The 25,328-nt window shown below is 29.8% G+C and overlaps 2 protein-coding genes across 2 annotated transcripts in view; one reads left to right on the plus strand and one right to left on the minus strand.

Annotated features, from left to right (window-relative positions):
* csw (protein tyrosine phosphatase non-receptor type corkscrew) overlaps window positions 1-25,328 on the minus strand; it is a 284,151-nt gene that overhangs the window by 162,882 nt on the left and 95,941 nt on the right. The window lies entirely within an intron of this gene.
* Window positions 12,260-15,493, plus strand: LOC148238979 (uncharacterized). The gene is made up of 4 exons (XM_088198491.1): window positions 12,260-12,338; window positions 12,423-14,383; window positions 14,441-14,653; window positions 14,713-15,493. The coding sequence occupies exons 1-4, from the start codon at window positions 12,330-12,332 to the stop codon at window positions 15,356-15,358; spliced, it is 2,829 nt and encodes a 942-aa protein (XP_088054617.1). The 5' UTR covers window positions 12,260-12,329; the 3' UTR covers window positions 15,359-15,493.

Below are 25,328 nucleotides of genomic sequence, written 5' to 3' on the forward strand. Positions count from 1 at the left end.
GTTAGAGTACGCTCGGGATAAGGATTCCGGTTTGTTATTGTGTGCGTGAACTGTGTGGCTCAAAACAATTTCGCTCAGAATATTTTTTTTTTTTTATTTTAAAAGAAAATATATGTTTATTTAACATACATACATCTGAGCTAAGTTGGAAATTTCAACTGACAATTAAAAATATATTATATAATCGAAGAAACCAGACATTGATGTCATTAATTAAATATTTGCAAAATTCAAAATTTTTCACTAGTCAAAAAAAAAATGAAGTCTTTAGCTATTCTTCAAAAGCAAAAAGATATAAAATGGGGAAAGAAATTATTCGCAGATTGTTTAATAGCTCGACGACTCTATTAAATCATTAGAATCCATTGAATAAATTAAAAAATATCATTGGCGCAACGATAAGAATAATAACTTTTTTAAGCCTTACAGAGAACAGTGTAAAAAACCAACAACGTACGGATTAATGATAAAATAATTAAAATATTTTAATCCACGGGTAAGAGAACGAATAACTTACAGTGTATATTTAAATCCTTGATATCAATTAGCCCAGATAAGCCCAAGAAATTTTGTTCTCTTAAAATTTCATTTATAAATAAAAAAACAGTGGCACGAGTTTAATGACCTACCCATGGGACAGTGGGCATATCTGGGTTACCAATATCAACACAAAATTATTTAAAATAAATCACTAGAGAAGATCGAACTTCGGTGCCACACTGCACTTTAATGACGAATACCAGCGTTGACGAATCAGCGACTGTCCTTAAAAGAGAAAGCGAGACAACGAAGTACACGCTACATCGCTTCTCCCTCTCATATACATGTACACGCACATAATAACAAACCGGCATCCTTATCCCGAGCGTACTCTACGCAAAGCATAATTAAACCACCTTATTGAAAGTATTTAATATTTATTCATTATTAACATAACTTCTTCAAAGTACTAAAAATCCTGCTCTAATATTTTTCAATCGATATTTTTATTATGATCCAAAATAAAAAACACTGACAATTATATTTTAATAATATTTAAAATGTTCCTACTTATTATATCAAAAAGTGGAAGAGATGATACGATTATATTTGTAAAAAAACAGCCTTTCAGGTAAAAGGTAATTTTTATATTTTAATTTAACCGTTTGACTGTGAATGATACCGGTGACCACTTACGAACGACGACATGAATGCCGCTAGGACGCGGGTGTCCATTCCTATTTTTCCGTTTTTTATTTTTTATAAAAACTAGATTTTATTTTGTTCAAATAATATATGGAAGTTCGCACAAAAAAAATATATTATTTTTAAATATATTTAATAAAACATTAATATATGAAAAAAAATGCTTGGCATTCTTAGCATACAACACCTAATTTCGCTTGGCACTAAAAGGGACGTATAAATAAGTCATATACTTTTGATCCAATACAGATTTATTTATTCTAGACTTTATTCTTTACGAATAATATTAGGAATATAAATTTAGATTAAGTGCTTAATTAATTGCTAATTAAATTTTTTATTGTAAAACAGGTTTACATCTACGTAAAAGTAGTGTATTTTCGATGACAAAAATAATTGCTACATATGTAAATTAAATGCAAACTCAGATTCCTAACTAAATACTTTCTTTTTTTAAAAAGATTTTTGCTTCACATATAAAATAATTGTTTATACTTTTGTATTATATTGCGTTTAATAATACCCAAACTACATTTTCACTGAAATTACATCAAAAATCTCGATTTCCAAGATTTAAAAGAGTACTGATTTTCAGTATTATTTGTAAGTATTAAAGACAGAAAATAGAAATCGAAATACAATTTAACGTGAATAAAGTATACCGTTATAAAATAATTTAAATAAAATTTATTTAATTTTTTAACTTTTGCAACTATACTATAATAATAGTATATTTTAATACTTTAAAACTAAAATTGTTTTTGAGAAATAGATAAACAAAATATTTTTGTTATAAATAATGCAACAGGTAAATTAATTAAAAAAACTTTTACAACATTTATAATTTATTATTTCATTACACATGCTCTAAATCATGGTTTCCCAAACTATGTTCCGCGGAACACTGGTGTTTGGTCCAAAATAGGTGTTCCACGGAGCCCAAATAGATATTTCACAAAAATTTGGATTAAATTAAAAAAATTGTTAGTCTTGCTAATACATAAAAATTGTTCATAAATCTGATAAAGAAGCTTGAAAATATGTATTTAATATTCAACATTGATGTGTATAAATTTTTTTTGTACTTAAAAATTTAATCGAATTTTAACAATATTTTTTTTTGTTAATTAATCACAGGATATTAGTGCTTGTTATACGAATTTTAATTATGTGATTTCACTTTTACGCATTTTTTTGGTGCCACGAATGCCACTTTTTACACGATTAATTCACGCAAATTCACTTTTATGTGATTTTAAAATAAGATTTTTCAATCTTGGGATTCAATCTGCCAAATTTACAAAATGTTATTGCAGATAATTTTTCACGCGTTTTTATTCTACGTGTTAATTTCTGAAACTAGTTTATTGCGTTAAAACAGGATTGGGTGTATACTTTTGGAAATGTAAATGAATTAAATAAAATTTGCATAAAAACCAATCGATTTTCTTGTACATTAATTTAGTCTGATTGCTTACAAGATTTTTTCCATTTTGACAAAAAAAAAATATTACAAAATTCACATATTATTCAAAAACTATCCATGAATCTTTGGTTGAAAACAGAAAGTTTGACGAAAGAAAAGCCAAATACGTCTATCATCGAAGAAGTAAATAATCCGAAAACTGTGATTTCTTCAAAATCGAATATTAAAGAACAAGTGTCATCTATGAACAGACCAAAACGGAAGTACGATGAAAGTTATTTAAATTTTGGATTTACGTATATTGGTAATTCAGATGCGGCTGATGCAATGTGTGTTTTGTGGCAAAAAATACTCAAAAAATACAGTTCTTTGGCTCCAGCTAAACTTCGCAGGCACTTCGAAACGACACACTCTGATTACAAAGGAAAAGACATGCAATTTTTTAAGAGACAACGTGACTCAATAGAAAAGTCCAAATTTCAAATGATTACAATGGCTAAAACTGAAAATGAAAATGCAACAGAAGTTCTCGTATTGCAGTTAATGGTGAAGCTCATACAATTGGAGAAACACTCATTAAGCCATGTGAGAAAGACATGATGTCATGTGTTCTTAATGAGCAGGCTACTAAAAAATTTGATGCAATACAATTATCAAATAATACTGTTTCAAGACGCATTAAAGAAATTTCTACTAGCATAGAGAAAGAGTTAATTCGTCGACTTGTACTTTGCAGTGAATATGCATTGCAAATGGATGAATCTACAGATGTCGCAGGACTAGCTGTGCTATTGGTATTTGTTCGTTACACATATGATAAAAGTATTGAAGAATATTTACTCACGTGTGCATATCTACATGGAAAAACTACAGATAGTTAAAAAACAAGAGATAGGCTGGGAAAAGTGTATTGATATTTGTACAGATGGTGCTCGTGCAATGGTAGGAAAAATGAAAGATGTTGTATCACGTATCCTGAAAGTAGCTACAAGAGCTACTAGCAGTCACTATATTTTACATAGGCATGCAGTGTTGAGTAAAAAAATTCACAAATTTAAAAAATGTTATGGAGGAAGCCGTGAAATTTTATCAAATATTTAACAAATCCTTCCTGGTTGATACATCTTGAATATCTGGCGGATATTTTTACAAAGTGCAATGATGTTAACTTATCATTACAAGAAAAAGTATTGCAATTTTTAATATGAGAGATAAAATTGAAACTTTTGATAAAAAATTACAATTTTGGATTTTATCAGTTGAATCTAATAATTTTGATTGTTTTCCTGTTTTGGATAAATGTTTAAATAAATTGAATTTTCAAGTTTATAAAGAAGTATTATAAGTATTTTTAGAACATCTATATAACTTGAAAACAACTCTTTCGGAATATTTTCCGAAAACTAGGCGATTCCTAGGTTCGGAATACATTTTCCGTGACAGTAAAACCAGTGGGCTTAAATGCAAGGGATTATGAGAATTTAATTGATTTAATTAATGACTCTGATTTGAAACAAAAATATAAAGATCAGCCATTAAATGATTTCTGGACGAGTTTGTGTGTCAAAACAATGTGTCAAAACAAGTTCTGGTTTGTTTACATCCGTTTTCCACGACGTATTTATACAAAGTCGGATTTTCTCAATATATTGCAACAAAAACAAAATACAGAAATAGACTCGTCGCCACGGCAGATATGAGAATACAACTGACCAATATTGTGCTTAATATAATTTTTTTTGTAATTTAAGAACCTAAAATCATTAAAGTCATTAGGAGTTTTATTTATTTGTATTTTTATGTTTATTAAATAAATGATATTTCTTTAAGAACATTTTTTGTTTTTATTTATACTAATATGAATTACCCAACCCAAAAAATAATCTAAGTGCTCTGCCAAAATTTTCGGATTTGTCAAGTGTTTCGTCGCTGAAAAAGTTTGGGAAACCCTGTATTAGAGAATATGTCAGATGATACGTTGTTGAATACATTATTTTAAAAATGTAATATTATATTTTAAATATTTTTCCAGGCAAAAACACTGACAACGTGTTGGCTGAACAAATATTAGACGATATTCTAGCCATTTTATGTTTTGGTTGCATATTTTTTTTACGGTAAAGTTCTAAAACATACAACAACAAATCCCTCGCAGCGCTTTATCTCCAACAAACCAACAACGCGCCATAAATCAACGGCTCAAAAACCACCTGTTGTTGATCGCCGTCGCGGATTTTCATTCAGTTTATATTATATCCACTATATTACAGTATTTTACACTATATGTACAGTGCGGCATTGGTGCGTTAGATGGCAGCATTTCATCAATGCCGCAGTGCGCCACACTATGAGTTATGATCGTATTCTTCCACGACTTGACCACTGCTGCAATACGAAATCCGTATGCAGATTTCGACGGTGCGCACAATTAAGTGCAGCCGACGAAAACAATGCACTGTTTTCGACACTTAGCCAAATTAATTTCACCAATTTTGACATGCAGAAGAAATTCGCAAAAACAATGAATATTGATCAACCTCCGAAACGGTGCCGAACACGTTCTAATGAAGCAATAAACTCTTTTGGAAAAATTATGCGCTATCTCTTCCCTTCCGGCGTTGCTGCTACTATTTCGGTTATAATGCGGATTGTTGCGATATATTCGATCGCTTAAAAATGCGAATATTATGTATATGAAACGTTAATAAAACCACCGAAGAGATAGCGGTTTTTTTATTAATACTAAATCACATTATTTATTAACCTATATTATGTCACTTCAATAATTTTTAATTAATTCATATTTTAATCATAAATAAAACTAATTTAAAGCATGAAAGTACCCGTCACTAATTAACCATAAAATTTCGAGAAAATTACATAAATTTAATATAAATAACTCTACAGTTTTATATATTTATTACTAATAGAAAATATAATTTATTCTTATTATATAAAATTTTTGTTAATATTTATTTTCCATTTACAGTCTATCAATACTCCATGTTAAGCTAATTCTGGATCGTGTTTAAATGCATAATTATCGAGCTTAACCCTTAAATGCATGGTGTTGCAAATCTGCAACAATTTATTTAAGCGCTTATAACTCAGTCTACGTTAAATAAAGGAACTCTATTACATAGTGTTACATACGTGTAACAAACACCGAGCCATTGTGTTTTTAAATTATTTTGATAGATGTCTCTGTACGCGTGATAATGCCATTTTAAAAAAAAATATCATAAAGAAACATAAACTTATTAAAAAATAGTATCTATGAACTGCCCAAATACTGCCATTTTAAAATCAGCGCAATCAATTATGACGCGTGATAATCATAAATCATGTACGTATATTATCGTAGATCTACGATTAATAAAAATATATAAACATCCATGAGCAAAATCGGTAAGATAGCACATCCTTAATGTATCTGTCTTCCGGCCATTTAAAAATATTATTCAATGCTCTATTTTGTATCACCACCTATTTTTTATGGATTATACAACTACGTCATTTTAAATATTTGGTCACGTTATATATTGGTCTATTTATTACCTGGAAACAAAACTCGTTGTATGACTGTGTGGCCTACAAAAAAATGTGCCTTGTCATAGGATGGTGGAAATACATATTGGCCTATGTGCGATACTTAAATTAAAATGATAATATTAAGATTAACAACTTCTACAATTGTGAGATATCAAAAAAATGCAACTAATATGATGGCTCCTGTGTCAATTACAACAGTAACATGGCCTTGAAATTTAAAAACATTTTTAAGAATTAAATTAATTGATATATTTGTGTTTCTTATTTGTATGATATATAAGCATAATATAAATTATAATTGTGAAACTGAAGGTAATTGATTTGGATCACAAATTCTGCAATTTCTATCTCGTCTTAGCTATTATTATATTCATGTATATTTAAGACATTCACACTGTTATTGCAATATGTTTCCAGCTGTTTTTCAAGCCCACATAGTTCGAATCAATTGTCAAGTAATATTAATCTAACCTCGGTGTAATTAGATGGAATAAATATACCACCTCCATTCAGAATGGGAAGAAGAATATTTTTACCTAATATAAATACATTACAGTTGGCAATATTTGTAAGAATGATAGTCTACGACTTTACTGTAAAAACAGATATATATTCCATTAAAAAGCAAACTACCGAAAAAAAAATATTCAGAAGTAATAATACAATTATATCTGAAAATATACCCATTCAGAAATCACTACCGATGGTGCTATTTACAATAATACACTTTGCTTAATAATCAATATACTGATAACTCCATCTACTCTATGGTAATTATAGCAATGAAAGAAAACAGCGAGAGTATAACTAATTATAGTACATAACATCAGTGCTGCATAAAATGATGAAAAGTAAAATTATAATTCACTTTCTGAACTTGAAAGCAAATCAACTTGAAATGACGTGCGATAGACATTATAAGAAGTAATAAGTAAAAAAATAAAGTTGCTTTAAAAATTGCTACTGAATTTGGTTTTAAAATCCACTGCAGTGTTACCTAATTTATGGAGTAAGTAAATAAGTACTATAATATTTCAAATTAAAATTTTAAAGCGGCTATACTTATCATGTATGCTTACTAAAGTGGGTATAACTACCATACGTTCATTTCTAAAGGATTCCAATAGTGTCAATATAAATCGGATGTAATCGGAAAAAACGAAAAGCCTTACATATTCGGTGATTTTTTTAAATTTAGTAAAGATATTATCGTAAACTAAAAAAAGAAAAAAGTGCTGAAATATTTCTGTCAAATGGATATTTTTAATCAGAACTTATTCCTACCACAAATGTTAGTATTATTATTTAAGCAAATAGACTTTATGATTTTTATTTTAAAAAAAATCAAGCTTTGGTACTTTATAGATCCTTAAAAGTTGAGAAATTGTATAGTGTTATTTTATTGTATACTTCATAAAGTTTCGAACCTTAAACTGCAGACTTTTAATATATTTTAATAAGAGAGGCGTGACAAAAAAGTTTAATAACTAGTTAATTTAATAAGTTCATCCCAGAAACGAGTTTTCACTAAAATAATTATCTGAATAGAGCGATGATTTAAAATACCTCATCTTTATTCCACACAAACCAAAAATTGCAAATCACCATCGTCTTCAATATCGGGTATTGTTATTTGATTCGATTTCGTTAAACAATCGAAGCGGAGCGCGCGTAAACAACAAAGTACCTTCCGGCAACGATCTTGATCCCGAGACGACCTTCGGTGTATTCAATAATTTGCATTTATCTCTTCTTCAATTTCAACCGTTTACACATGTTGTCTGTCATTTTTTCCACTCGGTTCGTTGCCGCGATGCCTTCATTACTACTATGAGGAGACCGTTGCAAAACAATAGTTTAGCCCCGAGCCATTCCACCGTGACTGAGAGACGATCCTATCTCCTTAGTGTATCCAACGCGTTATATACGACAGGTTGAAACAAGGCAAAACTAATTTGGATACTGGTAACAGTAACCTATAATAAATTTCGTCATGGATCGATTAGAGCAATTTAAATTATTAACATACATAATTATGTATAATACGGGATGTGCATGGAAATAATATCAATAAATAAAAGTGACAGTCACTTCACATACATATAATATGTAGTGTTACTTTAAATACTTCTATAGTATTTTAAAAAAATCTCACCTACATATAATATCGTGATTAGCTTGCACATTTCTTAAATTCACTCTAGTGTAAAGATTGGTCCATTTCTCATAGTGAGGATGCACGCATAAATCACTATTGATTTTACTGACAATTACAGGTGTTTTTAACTGCAAATTTCATTATATTAATTAATAAAATCTATATATAAAGCAAAGTATTATTTTATGTTTGCTTATTCAAGATTAAAAAAAACATATAATATCTAAACTTATTCATACATTCATTAGATAAAAAGCTTTTTTAAGACCGAAAAAAACTAATTGAAAGTATAAGCAACCATTGAATATGTCTTGTGTGCTTGAAGGATGATTTTTTCAGAAGTACTCTTAAATAATAATAATAATCTAATAATTAAATTAAAATACTTTTGCACTATTTTCTTGACCTCGTATAGTTTAGGAGCACTACGTTGTAAATATGGTTTTAAACATATTTATTTATTTTTATTAAATCTTCCGTTGTAACCTGACAAGCGTAAGCCCAATGCGTTACAACGGGAAAATCTGTACCAACTGAGTTAATCGGACATAATGAATACTTACAAGTAAGTATTAACCAAAAGACTGAAAAAAATCTGGAAATTTGTGACATCTATATTATTAATTATAAATCATTATGTGCTATACAATTTATAATCAATAGATGTCACTACACCTGGGGCCGGTTTTTTTAACAATAGCACAGAGTACCGCTGCCGGGGCTCGAGCCCGTAACCTTAGAGTTACTAGTCTGAGTCGTTACGGACTACGCTATTCCGTCCAAATAAAAAGTTGAGTGCGAAGGATAAATTACAAAATATATTTGAATCCCAATTAAATAATCAAATTATAATAGATTTTATTTATTTAGCATAATGGGTAATAATAGTTACAAATACAACGAATGTACTGTAAGTTACAATTAAAACGATTATATAAGCGTAAGTACGTTAAAATATATTCACATATTATTTGTACAATATTTGAAGAATAATTCGTTGCAGAGAGTTATTCATAAGGTATTCACTGTTCCGAGCAATGCTCGCTCGCTACCGCTCGCACCTAATGCTCGAAAAATACGTTTTATGGAACAATTGTTTTAAATATTGCTTATTTAAATTGTCCTCTTTGTGTACTAACGTTTTATTTTGTTTACTGCTGTAAATCTCGCACTTTAAAATACTGTAATAAATCAAAATGAGCAAAACCTATCTTGGCCATATAATAAGTAATGTCTTTTTTTTAATTTTAGTTATAACAGTCAGTCGTGCTTTATAGTCTACTCTTATATTTATGTTGATGCACATCTAGATTTCATATTCTAATATTTAAGAAATAAATTGCGCTGTAAAATTTTCAGCAAGTGAATAATTAATAAAAAAATGGCATGTTATATGATTTAAAAAAAAAGTGGTAGGTGATTAATTAGATATTCAAAAATGGCAAAGATAGTTAAAAAAATCGAATTGGAAATTGCGATATCAAGACATGATGTCCTGCCTGCATAAATGGAAGCAAATCCTACTCAAACTATCCATCAGCTGGGCAAGAAACTAAAGCTGTTCCATTCAACAGTGCATAGATACATAAATAGTATTAAGAAGGCTTGGAGACAATGTGTATGAATGTCACAGGAATTGAAAGAAAACAATTCGGCACGTATCCGCATATTACAAGCTTCTGAAATTTGAAGCTGTCCGCTTTTTCTCGACCAATTGAAAACCGAAGATAAGAAATTGGTGTTGTGTGAAAACATTATTCGTTGAAGATAGTGGTTATCTAAAGGTCAAGAAGCAAAGCCCAGACTCACTGAAAAAAAATGTGTATATGGTGGAATTGCGAAGGTATTGTGCATTATGAAATTCTTAATCTTGTCTAAACAATAACAGCAAGTTTTTATTGTAACAAGATGAATCGATGCACACGGAAGTAAAAAAGACCCGTTATTATCAACAGAAGTCGAATAGTGTAGCGAAATTGATTCTCGATAAAATAAAGGAACTTGGCTAGAAGGTTTTATCTAATCCAGACATTGTTCCTTCGACTACCATTTTATTTTAATCAATGCAACACTTTCTAAATGTAAAAAAATGCAGACGATGTGAAAAAGGGACTTTCAGAATATTTTCATCAAGGCCTCTAGCATGTTATGACCTAAAGATGCGAGAATGTTTTATCTTTAAAAAGAAATTATATTTTGCACCACAAAATATAATTTCTCATACCATAAAATAGAATTAATTAAAAAAAATATATAATTAAAATAATAAAAGAATGTACCCTAAAATATCATTTTTTTATAGCATTACTTCTGTTATATGTATGATTTGATAGAATCAGGCGCGTACTGTGAGATACATTCCTTTTCACTCGCTCTCGTATTACGTGACGAGAGTGAGTGAGAGATAAATGCGTGCGTTACGTGCGTTCCGCAGGCCCACTACTTCTCACTCACTCTCGTCACTTAGCACCCGAGCGAGCAAAAAGGAATATATATCACCGTACGTGCCTGGTTAAAAATCATATAATAAATAAATGTGTAATTTTAACAAAATTTATTTTTCTATTAGACAAATAATTTTATATAAAATAATCCCATAAAGTTTAACGATATATAAATTATTTACTACCAAACTACAATAGAATAAATAACTTCAACTCCCCTTCTTCGCAACTCAACAGTGTAGAACAGGAAAGTGATTCGCTACCTCTAATCAGAACAGCTCAAGAAAACTTATATTTATTATAAAATAATAAATAAATTGTTTCGATATAAAAAAATCTATATATATAAAAGTAATATTATTTTTACTTCATACATATTCTTTTATAAAACAGAAATATAAGAAAATTGAATGAATTTCCTTTACAAACATTGATGCTTTCAACGTTATTTTTATATCCAAACAATTTTCTTTCAGAACGTATATTCACAGTTTTTCGCTCTTTATACGCCCTTTTCTTCCCATATTCTTTGAATCTTGAGCGTAAAAAATTTTATAAATATTTATGCAATAAAAATATGAATAGCATACACCACGACGAAAATTCTCACAACCTAATATATTATATGCATTAAACATATATCATTACATCGTGACTTTGTTTATAAAACTTTTACGCTACATTCTTTAATTTCGACACATATGATTGATGCGCGAATATAATTTACGAGAGATGAAAAATTCTTGAGATTTTTCGCAATCTCTTGTGAATAAATAATATGTCGTTGCATCCACGCAACTGTCTCACATATCTGATCAGCAATTTTCTAAAATGATAACCGTAAAGATGCTGTGCATCTTTTCACTTTTGGCGCACGTGAATGTTTTGCATTCGTTTTCTATTATTAACAATAACAACGTTTAAAAATATTTTTTATCACATTATAATAGATAACAAACAATGAAAAATATAAATAGACATTGATCATTATATATAAAATCATTCACTATAGTAAATTTGCATATAATAAACTAGGTGCGATATAATTTGATTTTCAATGGCATGTAATAATTTTCCATATAAATGACAGCATCTTTGAGTCATCGATAATATTGATTTATAAAACGTTAGTCTTCCTTGTTAATAAGAGCTGCTTTACTATTATATTAATAATATAATAAATTTAAAGCTCATGTGAAATGCTTTTTATCTTAACGATTTTTCAACACTGTGATTTAGTTGTATTACATATTATACAAAAGCACGCTTTTGACCCAGAGGTCATCTCCGATTCAAAAATACATTTTTTCTAACGACCAACAAAGAGGCAATTGTCGCAAAATCTTACACAATGCCCTTGGCTACATCAAGATGTGGATCATTCGCGAAATTCGTCTGAGATTTACTCTGATCACGGTATGTTGATCACAATCAATTATGAACGCATGTGCACATCTTTTGTATAAATAGAACCGACGTTTAAGATTCATCATCAGTCACACATTTACCACGGCCAAGATAACACACCTTAGAGCTAATCTTGTGACAATTGAAGCGTTTCATCATGAAATTGGTAAGAGCACTCTCATTATCGACATACCTGCGAATACGAGTGATTAACTTTCGCACGCAAGCCTCAACTATGTGTATATTTCAGTACCTGTTGCTCTTTTTGGCCGCTGCCTGTTCGGCTATCAAGCCAAATTATGGCGAGAGGCTATCGAATCTCAAAACTATATCACCGGCAGTTTTGAAAAAATATTTACCGGCTGAAAGATTCAGAAAGGCTGCTAAACAATACATCCCACCCTTGGAGTCTGACGTTCCAAAAACAAACATCGAAAAATCCAATCAATTAACCGCAGACCCGAAAACCATTAATCATTCTCAACCAAAAGAAACCGTAGTTAAATACATTCCACCAAACAATAACGACTACCAACAGCAATACCGATACAAACCGATCTACATAGACACGGATTACAACCCACAAATACACACAACGGAAGATCGATTCGTACCTCAATTTGAAAGCAAAAAAAATATTGCCCCATTACAAAAAAAATATCAACCATATCTTCCACCGATCGATCCGCAATTCGATCAAATTTCCAATCAATATTTAAACTCTTTAGAGCAACAACTGCCAGTTCAATATACCCCTCAAAATAAAATATCGTCCAAATCTGATATTGAATCTAACTATCCAGCGATTGTTGAAAAATACGTTCAACCCTTTGTTGAAATATTGCCAGAGAAATATTCGACTCAAGCTCCGATAGAATCAAAATCGTATCAACCTAAACAGAGCATTGAGATTCAAAAGCCGTCCATTGAATATCTTCCGCCATATTTCAGCATGCCTGAAAATGATCTAATATCGCCGTCTCCGTATACAATCAGACGCTACGATTCACAGCTTCAACAGGCTGCATATCAATATCCTTATACCACACAAGATCAATTCACAAACGAGAATTATCCGCAAGGACCTATGACTCCCAAACCACACCTCAGTACTACCGCCAAATCGATGTATCAAGATATGACTACAGCTATATCTCGTCAACCATCAACTACAGCTTCATATCAGCAAAATTATAACAAACCAATTGAATCATCCACTGCTAGGCCATATTATAACCAACAATCAACAACATCTAAACCATACCAAGTACAAGAGGTATCTACTTCCACACCATATTATAACCAACAATCCAATACGAATCAAAACTACATACATAAACCATACCAATCACAAGAAGTGTCAACTTCCACACAATATTACCAACAATCTAATACAAACAATCAAAATTATAAAGCACAAGAATTTTCAACTGCAACGCCATATTACACTCAACCACCATCCACACAGTCAAACAGTCAAAACTACAACAAACAAGAAACATATTTCAACCAACCAACTACAACGCCTCAAACTTTTATTAACACAGCTAATTATAATCAACAAAACATGACTCCAAGTCCATATTCCAATCAACAATCAACCACAAAATCATATATGAACAATCCATATTTATATCCTCAACCATCTACTACTTCAATCCCAAAATCGTATTTCAATCAACAATCAACTACCATTAAACCATATTATAACTCTGAATCGCTGAAAAATAATTCTGTTGTGAATGTATTCAAAACTGAAATGTACAGACAGAATCAGCCAAATAATTACTACAACAATCAAGATGCAAATATGATATATAACCAATACGCCGAATCAAGAAACAATAACGGAGCTAATCGCGTGTATGGTGAGAGAATAATTCCAACTCCTCCTCTCTATGCATCATCAAGATCTTCAAACTCTCCAATGGTCAACATCCAAACGGGCAATCAACAACAGCCACAATCGTTCGACAGCCACTCTGAAACCTCAGACTTGACTCCAATAAACTTCCTACCGCAAATTCCAAGCCAATTCAAAGCTCCAAAACCGATTGTTTCAACTCCAAATCCATTCATAAAACAACAATATTCTAACCTGCCTCAGTATCAAGTAACTTATGAACAACAAAATCATGGACCGGTAACGGAAGCTGTGCCAATTCTGAGGCAAACGGCTGAGATGGAACCAGATGGCAGTTTTAGCTATGAGTGAGTTTAAGAATATTTATAAACTCAATCCTAATACTAACAATATTATTATTATAGAACTTTAACTGGAGATCAAACGCATATCATGCAACAAGGACACATTTTGAACGCTGGAACCGATCATGAAGAACAAGTGATTCAAGGATCATATTCTTACTTAGGAGCGGATGGCATAACTTACACAGTTAATTATATAGCTGATAGTAATGGATTTAGAGCTACTGGCGATCATCTTCCCACTGCTCCTCCAATACCAGATGTTATTCAAAGGTATAAGCTAATTATTTATAAATTATTATATATTATATTATATTGTAATATTTTTTTAGATCGATTGAATATAATATAGCTGAAGAAGCAGCATTAGCAGAGTCAAATCAGCATTTAACAATAGCAGCACCTAATCAGCAATCATATCAATATCCACAGCAACAGATAGACAACTCTAACAAATATCAAAATCAACCACAACCCAGTCAGAGGCGCTCAAACCAGCAATCAAATCAATATCCACAACAACAAATAGACCACAGTAGAAGTTATCAAAATCAACCGCAAGCTCAAAAGAGAAGCTCAAATCAACAAGCGTATCAATATCCACAAATGGATAATGCCAAAATCAATCAAATACAAACACAATCCCAAGATGCGAATCATATATATCCGCGAGTAGACAACACTAAAAACAATCAAATTCAAACGCAAGCTCAGGATAGAAGCTTACATCAACAATCATATCAATATTCACAAATAAACAATGCTAAAAACAATCAAATTCAGTCACAATCCCAGGATTCAAATTATACAAATACAAAAGTTGACATCGCTAAAAACAATCAAATTCAACCACATTCTCAGGAGGTAAATTCTAACCAACAATCATACCAACATCCACAACAGATTCAACCACAAGCAAGTGAGACAAGCTCTTTATCACAAGAAGCTGCTCCTCTACAATTAAATTATAATATTTAATAAGTGCCATGTATATACCTAATTTTATTTATTTTGTAAATAATTTGTAGTCTGTAAGTCAATGTTGTAGTATGCAATATAATTGTTTATAGTCATCAATTATACTTTAACATTAACTTTATAGGTAATAATTTATGTATGTGAGTGTTAACGATAGTTTTGATGCGTTACTGACATGCATTTACTGAAATTGAAAAGTTGCACGGTATAATCGAAAGTTTACAGCGAAAACGAAATACCGTGGACTCGATCTCGAAGAAGAATCTTATGCGTGCAAAACTTTCCTTGACGAGCTTTGACTGTCGCGTGTTTTAATTAAGTTTATGAATAATTTATTGTATTTTTATTAATAAAATGTTTTATTTAAAATATATAAGTGTTTTTTTAGAATCTTATCAGCGCATAATTAACACATACATATATACATCTCATTATTAAAAAATTGGAAAATAAATTTATATTAGTATCCCGACACACATAAAAATTATCTAAAAATCTAGAAAAATAACTAAGAAGAGATTTTTGTTTAATATAATAACAAGCACTTTTTATACCAGTTTATTATAATATAATGCTAAAAACTCACATTTACATAAATTCAATGTGTAATAAATTTTATAATTTATCATGTAATATAAATCATAAAAAAATATGTGAGTTTTATGTGAGTTTGTATTATGGTTGTTTTGCCAAAGCTAAAGTACTTAAAAATACTGCTGAACATTTTAAAAAGAAAACCATAAAAAAAACCTTTCATCGCCATTTAAAAATCCATTAAAGAGCTACTCTTAATCGCGACACTTATTTTGCTATATATTTTTTTATTTGGAAACTAGCGACAGATTTCAAATCTTCGTTAGCTTCTTTGTGTAAACTAGATTGATTATTGAGTTATGTACTGTGGCCGGACATTTTAATTGGTAAATTTATATTTAATATAAAAAAATAAAATATATAAAAAGTTTTCACAAACATTTTATCACGCATAGAAAGTAATCAGTGAAATATGAATGCTTGGCATTAAAAATATCTCAGAAACAGCAGCCCTCGCTGGCTGCAAAGATCATACCTAACCCATAAATTTGTAAAAATGTTTATGATTCTTTGTATCTGAACAAAACTCAAAAAGAGCAGTATGATTGGAAGATGACGATGGAGCTAATAATAAAAAGTGTGAAATTGAGGAAATTAAATCTTAAACGCGAATCTGTCATCGAGAAATATATTGAGTACATCAGAATTGATTATTTAAGAGTGATTGCCTACAATCTTTAAATTAGAAAAGATTAGATAAAATCTCTTTTTATCCCTTTTTATATTTTATCATTACAATTTTTTTATATTTTCTATAATAAAGCAATTACATTATATTAAAAATAAATACAATAATTATCTACAATAATATTTTTTAAATTATAAATATATTTTGCAATTAAAAATCTCTGTTTGGGCAAATATTCATTGGGTTAAATGTCCAGGAGCCGTTATAAAAAAATGAATAATGAGTCATATAGTATATTATCAGATTTTTCGTTTGGCCAGAAGCTAAAAATAGTTTACATCTTTTAGTATTACGCTTTGTTTGATAAGGACCGCTTATATAGAATAAATGATATATAAAACCTACTTTTATTAATAATATATAATTTTATAAAATGTAATTTATAACTGTTCAATAAAAAATATATTTTGTTAAATGTTTCTATCCATAAAATAAAATTAAAATTAAATATCTTAAAGGGTATATAACTTACTATTTATTATTAATGTTACACATGCAAAAATGTTGATCTTAAATTTTATAAAAAGCTGTAATATATATCCACAAACTCATCTAAAAGTTCTTAAAAATGTTATACTGTCACAATTTTACATAAAATCTAAATCGAAAGCGATGAAAATCTATATTAAGAATCAGTCACACATATTAATATAATATATTTATATATCCAGATGTTTAATATGAATGTAATAAAAGTGGAAAAAAATATTATACCCAAATAAATCTAAAATTATTTAGGAGCCAAAGGGACTTAATTTTGCGACCAGCAGCCGCTTATCCATTTTCACACACATAACAATTTTCATTATGAACAAACAGTTGTTTGCAAACTATCGTCTCGAGATAATAGCGTCAAAGAAGGATGCGGCACGTATCAAGGCGTCTGCAATATTAATTTTCTCAGAAACAGAGCCGGTGGTAATAGTTGTTGTTACATTGTGTACTTTGATGAACCGAGCAATAAAAATAGACCTCAGAGGAGCGAAACTCTTAATAGCACTTCGTTAGATTTTATCGGTGCCATAACAAAGTTCAGAAAGGACTAGTATGCTTAATTTTGTAGGGTGCCGTCATTTTCCCCAAAGGTTGGCGACTTATTTGAACAGGCATAGTTAAATTGTTCATATGATTCTATTCAACAAAACTAATCTTCAAAAATGTTGATTTTAGCGAAACTGTGTGATACTGAACACAAAGGAACTATATTCTAAGCATCTAAACCCTTGACCGCACTTCGTTAGTTTTATCGACACCATAACAATATTCAGCAGTCCCAGACGATCTGGGCTATGCATATACATCAAATAATCAGTTCAGTGGGTGAATATAATAACATCCGCATCATAAAGCGCACACAAAACTTGGCTGCGTTCCAAATGCATAAGCCTCTTCTCGTTGGCGATTGAATGAGTTTTCAGAGGTCTGCTCTCGAGTGCAGCCATGAAAAGTGCAACGTCATAGAACAACAATGCGCTGGGGCGCGAAAAAGCGAGCAAAAAAATCATTTGCACTCTCCCGCTTTGCGGCGAGAGCGATTCTAATGTCTGGCGTGGTTTTTATGGTATTAAAATAATAGTAAAACATTTCTGTGGGATGCATACGTAACAGTCATATATAAAATACACAATCATTTCAAAACAGAATTGTTATTGAATAAAAATGCTTGTATCCAGAAGACTGAAACAAAATTTAAAATTATCTAATCGGTAAAATGAACTATCCTTTCTATGTACTGTGAAATTTGTAAATGCTAGCTAAAGTCACTGTAAATAGTTTGTTATCAAATCAATAAGCCAATAGGTAAATAACTGAAAAATATTATACTTTAGGCAAATTATTATGGCTAACCTAATTACATCACTAGATCGTGGCAGCAATAAGTGGACGAGCACTAAGTTTCCCTCATGTTACTTTTATGAAACAATTATTGTTGTGATTCAACATTTTTAAGCTTAATGGTCCGTGAGGTTCGAAAGGTTGGCGACCGCTGCTGTAGACTACTACATCTGGTAACTTAATTATTCAATTTATCATTTTTTGGCTTCAAAATTGATTAAATATTTTGCCGAACTTACAATATAACGGTACTCTATTTTATTTTGTACAATTGTTGTGGACCTTTTGAAATACTTTTTTACTCGGGGAAAATACTTCTAGTCTCTACGTCTCGCTTAAAAAGTTTACTTGAAAGACTTTCATGTATTAAAACGTCAATACTATTACAAAAATATTTTTTTAAGGCACAGAATATGAGAATATTGTATTAATAATATATTAGATTATTTAAAATATCGAGTAAAATTAAAACAATACTAAACGTTAAACGTTAAATTATCCATGCTCCTCAATGTTTAAGCATAAGTACATATTTATACTAAATTTATACATTAACGCTTTTAACTTTGACCCTAAATTTACATATTTATGTCGACATTTATATATATTCAAAGAGTGATACTTTTATCTATAAAAAATATAGAATTCGCCCAATCAATTGAACCAACCGCCCAAATAGTTGAGCAAATGATTGCTGATACTTATTTTAAAATCATATTAAACGACAAAATCATCAGAGATTTGTATAAAATACTTTGTTATTCATAGATGGCTTGTTAAGTAATTTTCTACTTTGAAAAATAACTACTTTGCTCCAACAATTCTAATATTATTAGAAACAAGACAGAAATATTTACTGTGTGCCATAATCATCTATAATTATTGAATATTTTCGTATCTTGTCTTAGATAAGTAACCTGATAATGAAAATATTAAGGATAGATTAAAATAAGCTTATTATTATACTGACAAATCCAATTAACCTTGTGCAAAAGTTTTGCTGTACAGTGTTATTCAATTGAGCTCATCAATGATAAATATTATTTACGTATAGAGTACGCTCGGGATAAGGATTCCGGTTTGTTATTGTGTGCGTGAACTGTGTGGCTCAAAACAATTTCGCTCAGAATATTTAATTTTCTTATTTTAAAAGAAAATATATGTTTATTTAACATACATACATCTGAGCTAAGTTGGAAATTTCAACGGACAATTAAAAATATATTATATAATCGAAGAAACCAGACATTGATGTCATTAATTAAATATTTGCAAAATTGAAAATCTTTCACTAGTCAAAAAAATAATGAAGTCTTTAGCTATTCTTCAAAAGCAAAAAGATATAAAATGGGGAAAGAAATTATTCGCAGATTGTTTAATGGCTCGACGACTCTATTAAATCATTAGAATCCATTGAATAAATTAAAAAATATCATTAGCGCAACGATAAAAATAATAACTTTTTTAAGCCTTACAGAGAACAGTGTAAAAAACCAACAACGTACGGATTAATGATAAAATAATTAAAATATTTTAATCCACGGGTAAGAGAACGAATAACTTACAGTGTATATTTAAAGCCTTGATATCAATTAACCCAGATAAGCCCAAGAAATTTTGTTCTCTTAAAATTTCATTTATAAATAAAAAACAGTGGCACAAGTTTAGTGAACTACCCATGAGACAGTGGGCATATCTGGGTTAAACCAATATCAACACAAAATTATTTAAAATAAATCACTAGAGAAGATCGAATTTCTGTGCCACACTGCACTTTAATGACGAATACCAGCGTTGACGAATCAGCGACTGTCCTTAAAAGAGAAATCGAGACAACGAAGTACACGCTACATCGCTTCTCCCTCTCATATACATGTACACGCATACAATAAAAAACCGGCATCCTTATCCCGAGCGTACTCTACCGAAGTGTTAAAGGACTAACTTTACTTAAGGTGATAATCCCATAATATTGCCATTTTGTCAAGATTTCAAAACTCAATTATCGATGAAAGCAATACTAAAAAATGTCTACAAAATAACTTGTTTGTGAAAAAAATAGAAGGAAAAGAAGCAAGTAAAACTATGAAATTTAAACCAATTTTGGTTTTCTTATTTATATAATCTATACTTTAAGCAAACTTTTGTTAAGTAAAATATCAGTAGTTAGTAACAAGGACTCGAATCAGCTTTTCAACCAGGAATTATAATTTTTTTAAATTGCATATGCTATCTAAAAATATAATAGACTTGTTCCATCTATTTTACATGAATGATAATGTGTACCTACATACAAACAGCCTGCAGATAAAAATAGCATTGGTGCATTGTTGAATTTCCCTCCGAAACTAAACTATTCAACCGCTTCGATCCGAAAGAAGCACTGGCGTGTGCGAGACCTAGAAGATCATGGACCGTTACGAATTCTCATCACGTATCAGTGGCGAGTAAGATCGACACCGTAACGGACGCATCTGATGCAAAATCAATGACACCTCCTGATCTTCGACTAAATAATGTCTACGAACAAACTTTGGAGAAAACTCCCACCCTGGGCACGTATTCAATTCGGATTGCATTGGAAAATAGGGAAACGCAGCTTCAATTATTCAACTGTAAAATTCGATTCGATGACTCAGCACACGTACAAAAAATATTCTACATAAACATTTTCTATTGTACTGATTTAATATTTTCGGTATCTTATTAGCTAATATATCAAATAAATTTACTATTAAAAAATATATTTTATATTATAAGTACAATTTTTATACTTGGAATGTATTTAAAATACATGAAATACAATATGAAAAAAATGTTTAATAAAATAAATTGTATATCTTCTAGTCATTTTATTTGCTTTCTGTAACAAAATAATTTTACAGTTCTCGCTATTTTCTCTGATAATACCAAGAATATAAATATGTAAGTGATATTTATGTAAAATTTACTTGATTTTTAAGTAAAAAATATTGTATATTTTTGGTTTTTAAAGTTTTAATTTATTTATTTTTGTGTATCAAATTAAATTTTAAATATGAAATAATAGTTTTAAATGATTCTTATTTAATGGAAATCTATGTTAGGAAATACGAAACAATTAAATTCATATTAATAGCACTGGCAATTTTTGACTAACACAAAATATTCTACAATTAAATTTTGCTACCGGGAATTTCCCCATAACAAGATCGCTATTCCAGTCTACAAAAAGTATATTTAGTCAAATTTATAACCGTCCATCCATGCAAAATTATGTATGGCAATATTTCAGTTTCGCTCTCGCTCCGCAGTGACAAATGCGCAAAGTTATGGCTTTTGCCTTCGTTTCGGTACAAGTCCAGATTTGAAATTCAATATTTATTCATTTTATGATAAAATATGCGACTGAATGTACACGTGTAATATTTTTGAGAACCCCCTTTCATATCCAAAGATGAGGGGAGACGGCCAAACTTTCCATGCATTTATCCTTTGAGCTGGGGAAGTGTCTGGCTTTGGAGGCAATGTTTGACGAAAATAAGAAGACGTATGTAAATCGCACGTGACGGTCACGAAAATAGTTCTTTAATACAGTATTTTTGATATACAATGAATATATTATATTATATTTGTACGAATTAGATCAGAACTTTCCAAACTTATATATTATATTTTAAGAAAAAAATCTTGGCGCCCCCTTAATTACATAAAATTATTCAGCCATATTTTTAAATACTAAAAATATATTTTCCCTAAAAAATTTAAAATAATAACAATAAGTTATACTTATATTTATGTTTATAAATGAATTTCATTTTAATGCATTGTATTAATGCATTCATTATAAAGCTTATCAAATTACTGTGTTATCAATGAAATTCCTACTCGGGGTTATTTTTTACTACAGCTTTTCGCATAAATAGGATGTTAAAATAACTATAGCACTTATATAGCTTTGGTTTACAAAATTTTACTATGATTCAATAAAAATAAAAAAATAATTTTATCCTCAATTTTTTGTTTCAATGAAGTATCGTAAGATAATTATAATAGTAGGACTTTCTAATTGTGTTTGCGGTTTACCCTTAAAATAATGTTATATAAACCCACAACTCCGTACATTATTTTAGCACTACTCATTGTCTTATACCTATCTATTCTTAAATGATGTAATTTATTAATAAATAATATAAAATCCATGTAGCAGCCAAACATTGGTTAAATAGTAATTAGACTTTTATTTAGTAGCATCTACTCTAGTAACATTTTATTTAATTTAATAACCTTTTTTTTTAATTTTAGTTATAATCTGACATTGTCAGAAAGCCAATGCGTTACAACGGGATTATTCAATACTAACTGGAAGGTCATTTAGACGCAATAAGTATTAAAAACAACAGACTAAAAGCCTGGGAATCAGTGACTGACAAATTTGAATATGTTGCAGGTACTCGAAATTGTAGATTTTTCATTTGTATAGTTGTTAAATAATAATTAAAGTATTACAAAAATATATGATTTTTTTATATTTACACATACTATATTTTTCGTCCTATATAATTAACAATATTTTATTAAATATTATTATTGTGATTATAAATATTATTTTTATTATTTATAATTCTTACTAAATGTATTATAATATATTATAAACACTATTTAATATTGTTGTATAACTAACATTTATAATTACTATTGATACATGCAGATAAAGTTTCATTAATTACTTCTTATTTTATTTTTCCATACAGAGCATGTTAATTTATCGCATTCCTGAATCATTAAAATTTTTATTTTTATTTCAGGTAAGGGGTGTACTAGTAAGTACTTTGAATTAAATTAATTGAATTTACTATATGCATTTTGTATTTTTAAAACTCAATAAAAGCACAGTTATTAATACTGACTGTTTTAGGCTAAAAAGATGCTACTTTATAGAAAAATTAGGATCCCGCTATCAAGCGGTAAAGTAGAAAAGGCATATCTATAAAGTCGAAGATTATTCACTGGCGTGTCGAGTTGTATTATTGTCAACTGTAACTTCGATGTTACAGCTGAGATCCAGCATAATTGCAATAATACTGGTGTTACCAAAATAAAAAATACTAGTATTACCGGAATTGAAATTATTACTAATAATTTAAATAATTTTTAATGAAAAGACCGAATAAATAATCTAAGTACTACTCGAATGTTTGGGTGTTTTTTGTAATGCTAATTCGAGACAGTTTTGGCGAATTGTAAATGAGCATAAAAACGAGCCAATTGCATCGCTTCTTGAAAACACCACAAAATGAATTCAAACTCCGGCGATCGGTAACTAGTGTTCTAAGAACAATAGTAATTTGCGCATGGTAGAATGTATTGTCTAGCGCGCGTAATTTTTCATGTACTTATGGGTGATTTTTACAATATTTCTTTTAATTAAGAAATCATCTACATTTACATAGCAAAACTCATGTATGGCGTAATGCTATTCAATAAATCCTATAATGTTTCAGTATTCAAAGCAGCATTATATTGCGTTTAAAAGTTTCACAGACCTCATCACGGTGGAAAAGTGTTTCGAACGTAGGGGAAAACGTCTGAGAGACGAATGTTAGGCGATATAAAACACCGCAAGTGAAACTTTGAATGTAAACGTCGAGGTAATATATAACAATGAGGCAGCAAATGATAAGGGAGAAGCCTCAATGGGATGATCAATGTTGCTAAATTTTCCTTTGTCACCGCAGCTTGACAGGATAGACATTTCCCTCAGACGCCTTTGAATCGAAAACGTATTGCCGTCATTCTGGACGCTTTGTCGAAACTCTATGCGGCCAATAACGATTTATCACAGTTTTAATCTTTTTTGGGTACTGCAAATGCGATACTGACGATAAAGAATGATAATATATTGCACGAGGCAATGGCATATAAGCATTTTATACTAACTAGTTTCATATTATATTACTTTGCTAAATATAAAATATATATCAAAATCGTGATATTTAGAATCGATATAAAATGTCTTTTTTATATTTTTAGGACGTTTTTTTTATATTTGTTGTATAATTCTAAACATGTATTTAATCTGAATTTTTTTCATATGTTACTGATTAATTACAAATAGACACAGAATATTACAGTTTAATATTATCATGTAATGTTAATATTTATAATATATTTTCAAATCAAACCAAGGTCAGTAAAGTTCTTAATTGTTTACGTCACGTTGTCCAAAATACGTTAGAACTCCATAAGTATAGTACCTACAAAAACAAGGTGGAGTGTTACACACAGTGAGTCCCTTAGAAACCGTTGAAAAGATGTCTTCCGAGCTGACTAGTAAAATGTTTACAAGCAGGAAGCTATCCATTTTATCACAAACGGCGAACAGAATAGTCAAGGAAGTGAGACCCAAGGGTTTAACATATCTACATAAGCCATTGCTTTTAAAAATAAATAAGACCTTAAAAAATGTATTTATAGTAATTTACTACGCAAATTTAAAACTCTCGTTTAAATAATGAAATATGTGTAATTTAATTTATTAATATTACAAAGAATATATACAATGCTTCGTGTTTCGATAATATTTTTTCAACGGCTATATGCGATAAAAGTATTTTTAGAGCCTCTATAAAATTTATTTTAGAAATGGTAATAATTAGGTGCCTAATCAGGTGAATAATTGAGAGGTAAATTAATTTCTATCGCAGATTTGCATAAATAAAAATGAAATTAATTCAGAATAGAAATTAAAAAAAAAATTGGTCGGTGAACGTGAAAAAGAGTCTGGAATAATTTTGAATATTAGATATAGAAAAAGCATTTGCCCCATTGGCATAACGTAAATAGTATGTCATAAAGCTGAATAATGTATAA

This window comes from Plectrocnemia conspersa, unplaced genomic scaffold (genome assembly GCF_051122295.1).
Source record: "Plectrocnemia conspersa isolate PC_06_02 unplaced genomic scaffold, ASM5112229v1 ptg000001l, whole genome shotgun sequence".
Classification (NCBI taxonomy): domain Eukaryota; kingdom Metazoa; phylum Arthropoda; class Insecta; order Trichoptera; family Polycentropodidae; genus Plectrocnemia; species Plectrocnemia conspersa.

Bases quoted from the DNA above. Each gene is read 5' to 3' on its own strand.
- LOC148238979 (XM_088198491.1), top strand. The intron at 14,384-14,440 runs GTGAGTTTAAGA...TTATTATTATAG, and splicing joins GATGGCAGTTTTAGCTATGA to AACTTTAACTGGAGATCAAA. The intron at 14,654-14,712 runs GTATAAGCTAAT...ATATTTTTTTAG, and splicing joins ATACCAGATGTTATTCAAAG to ATCGATTGAATATAATATAG.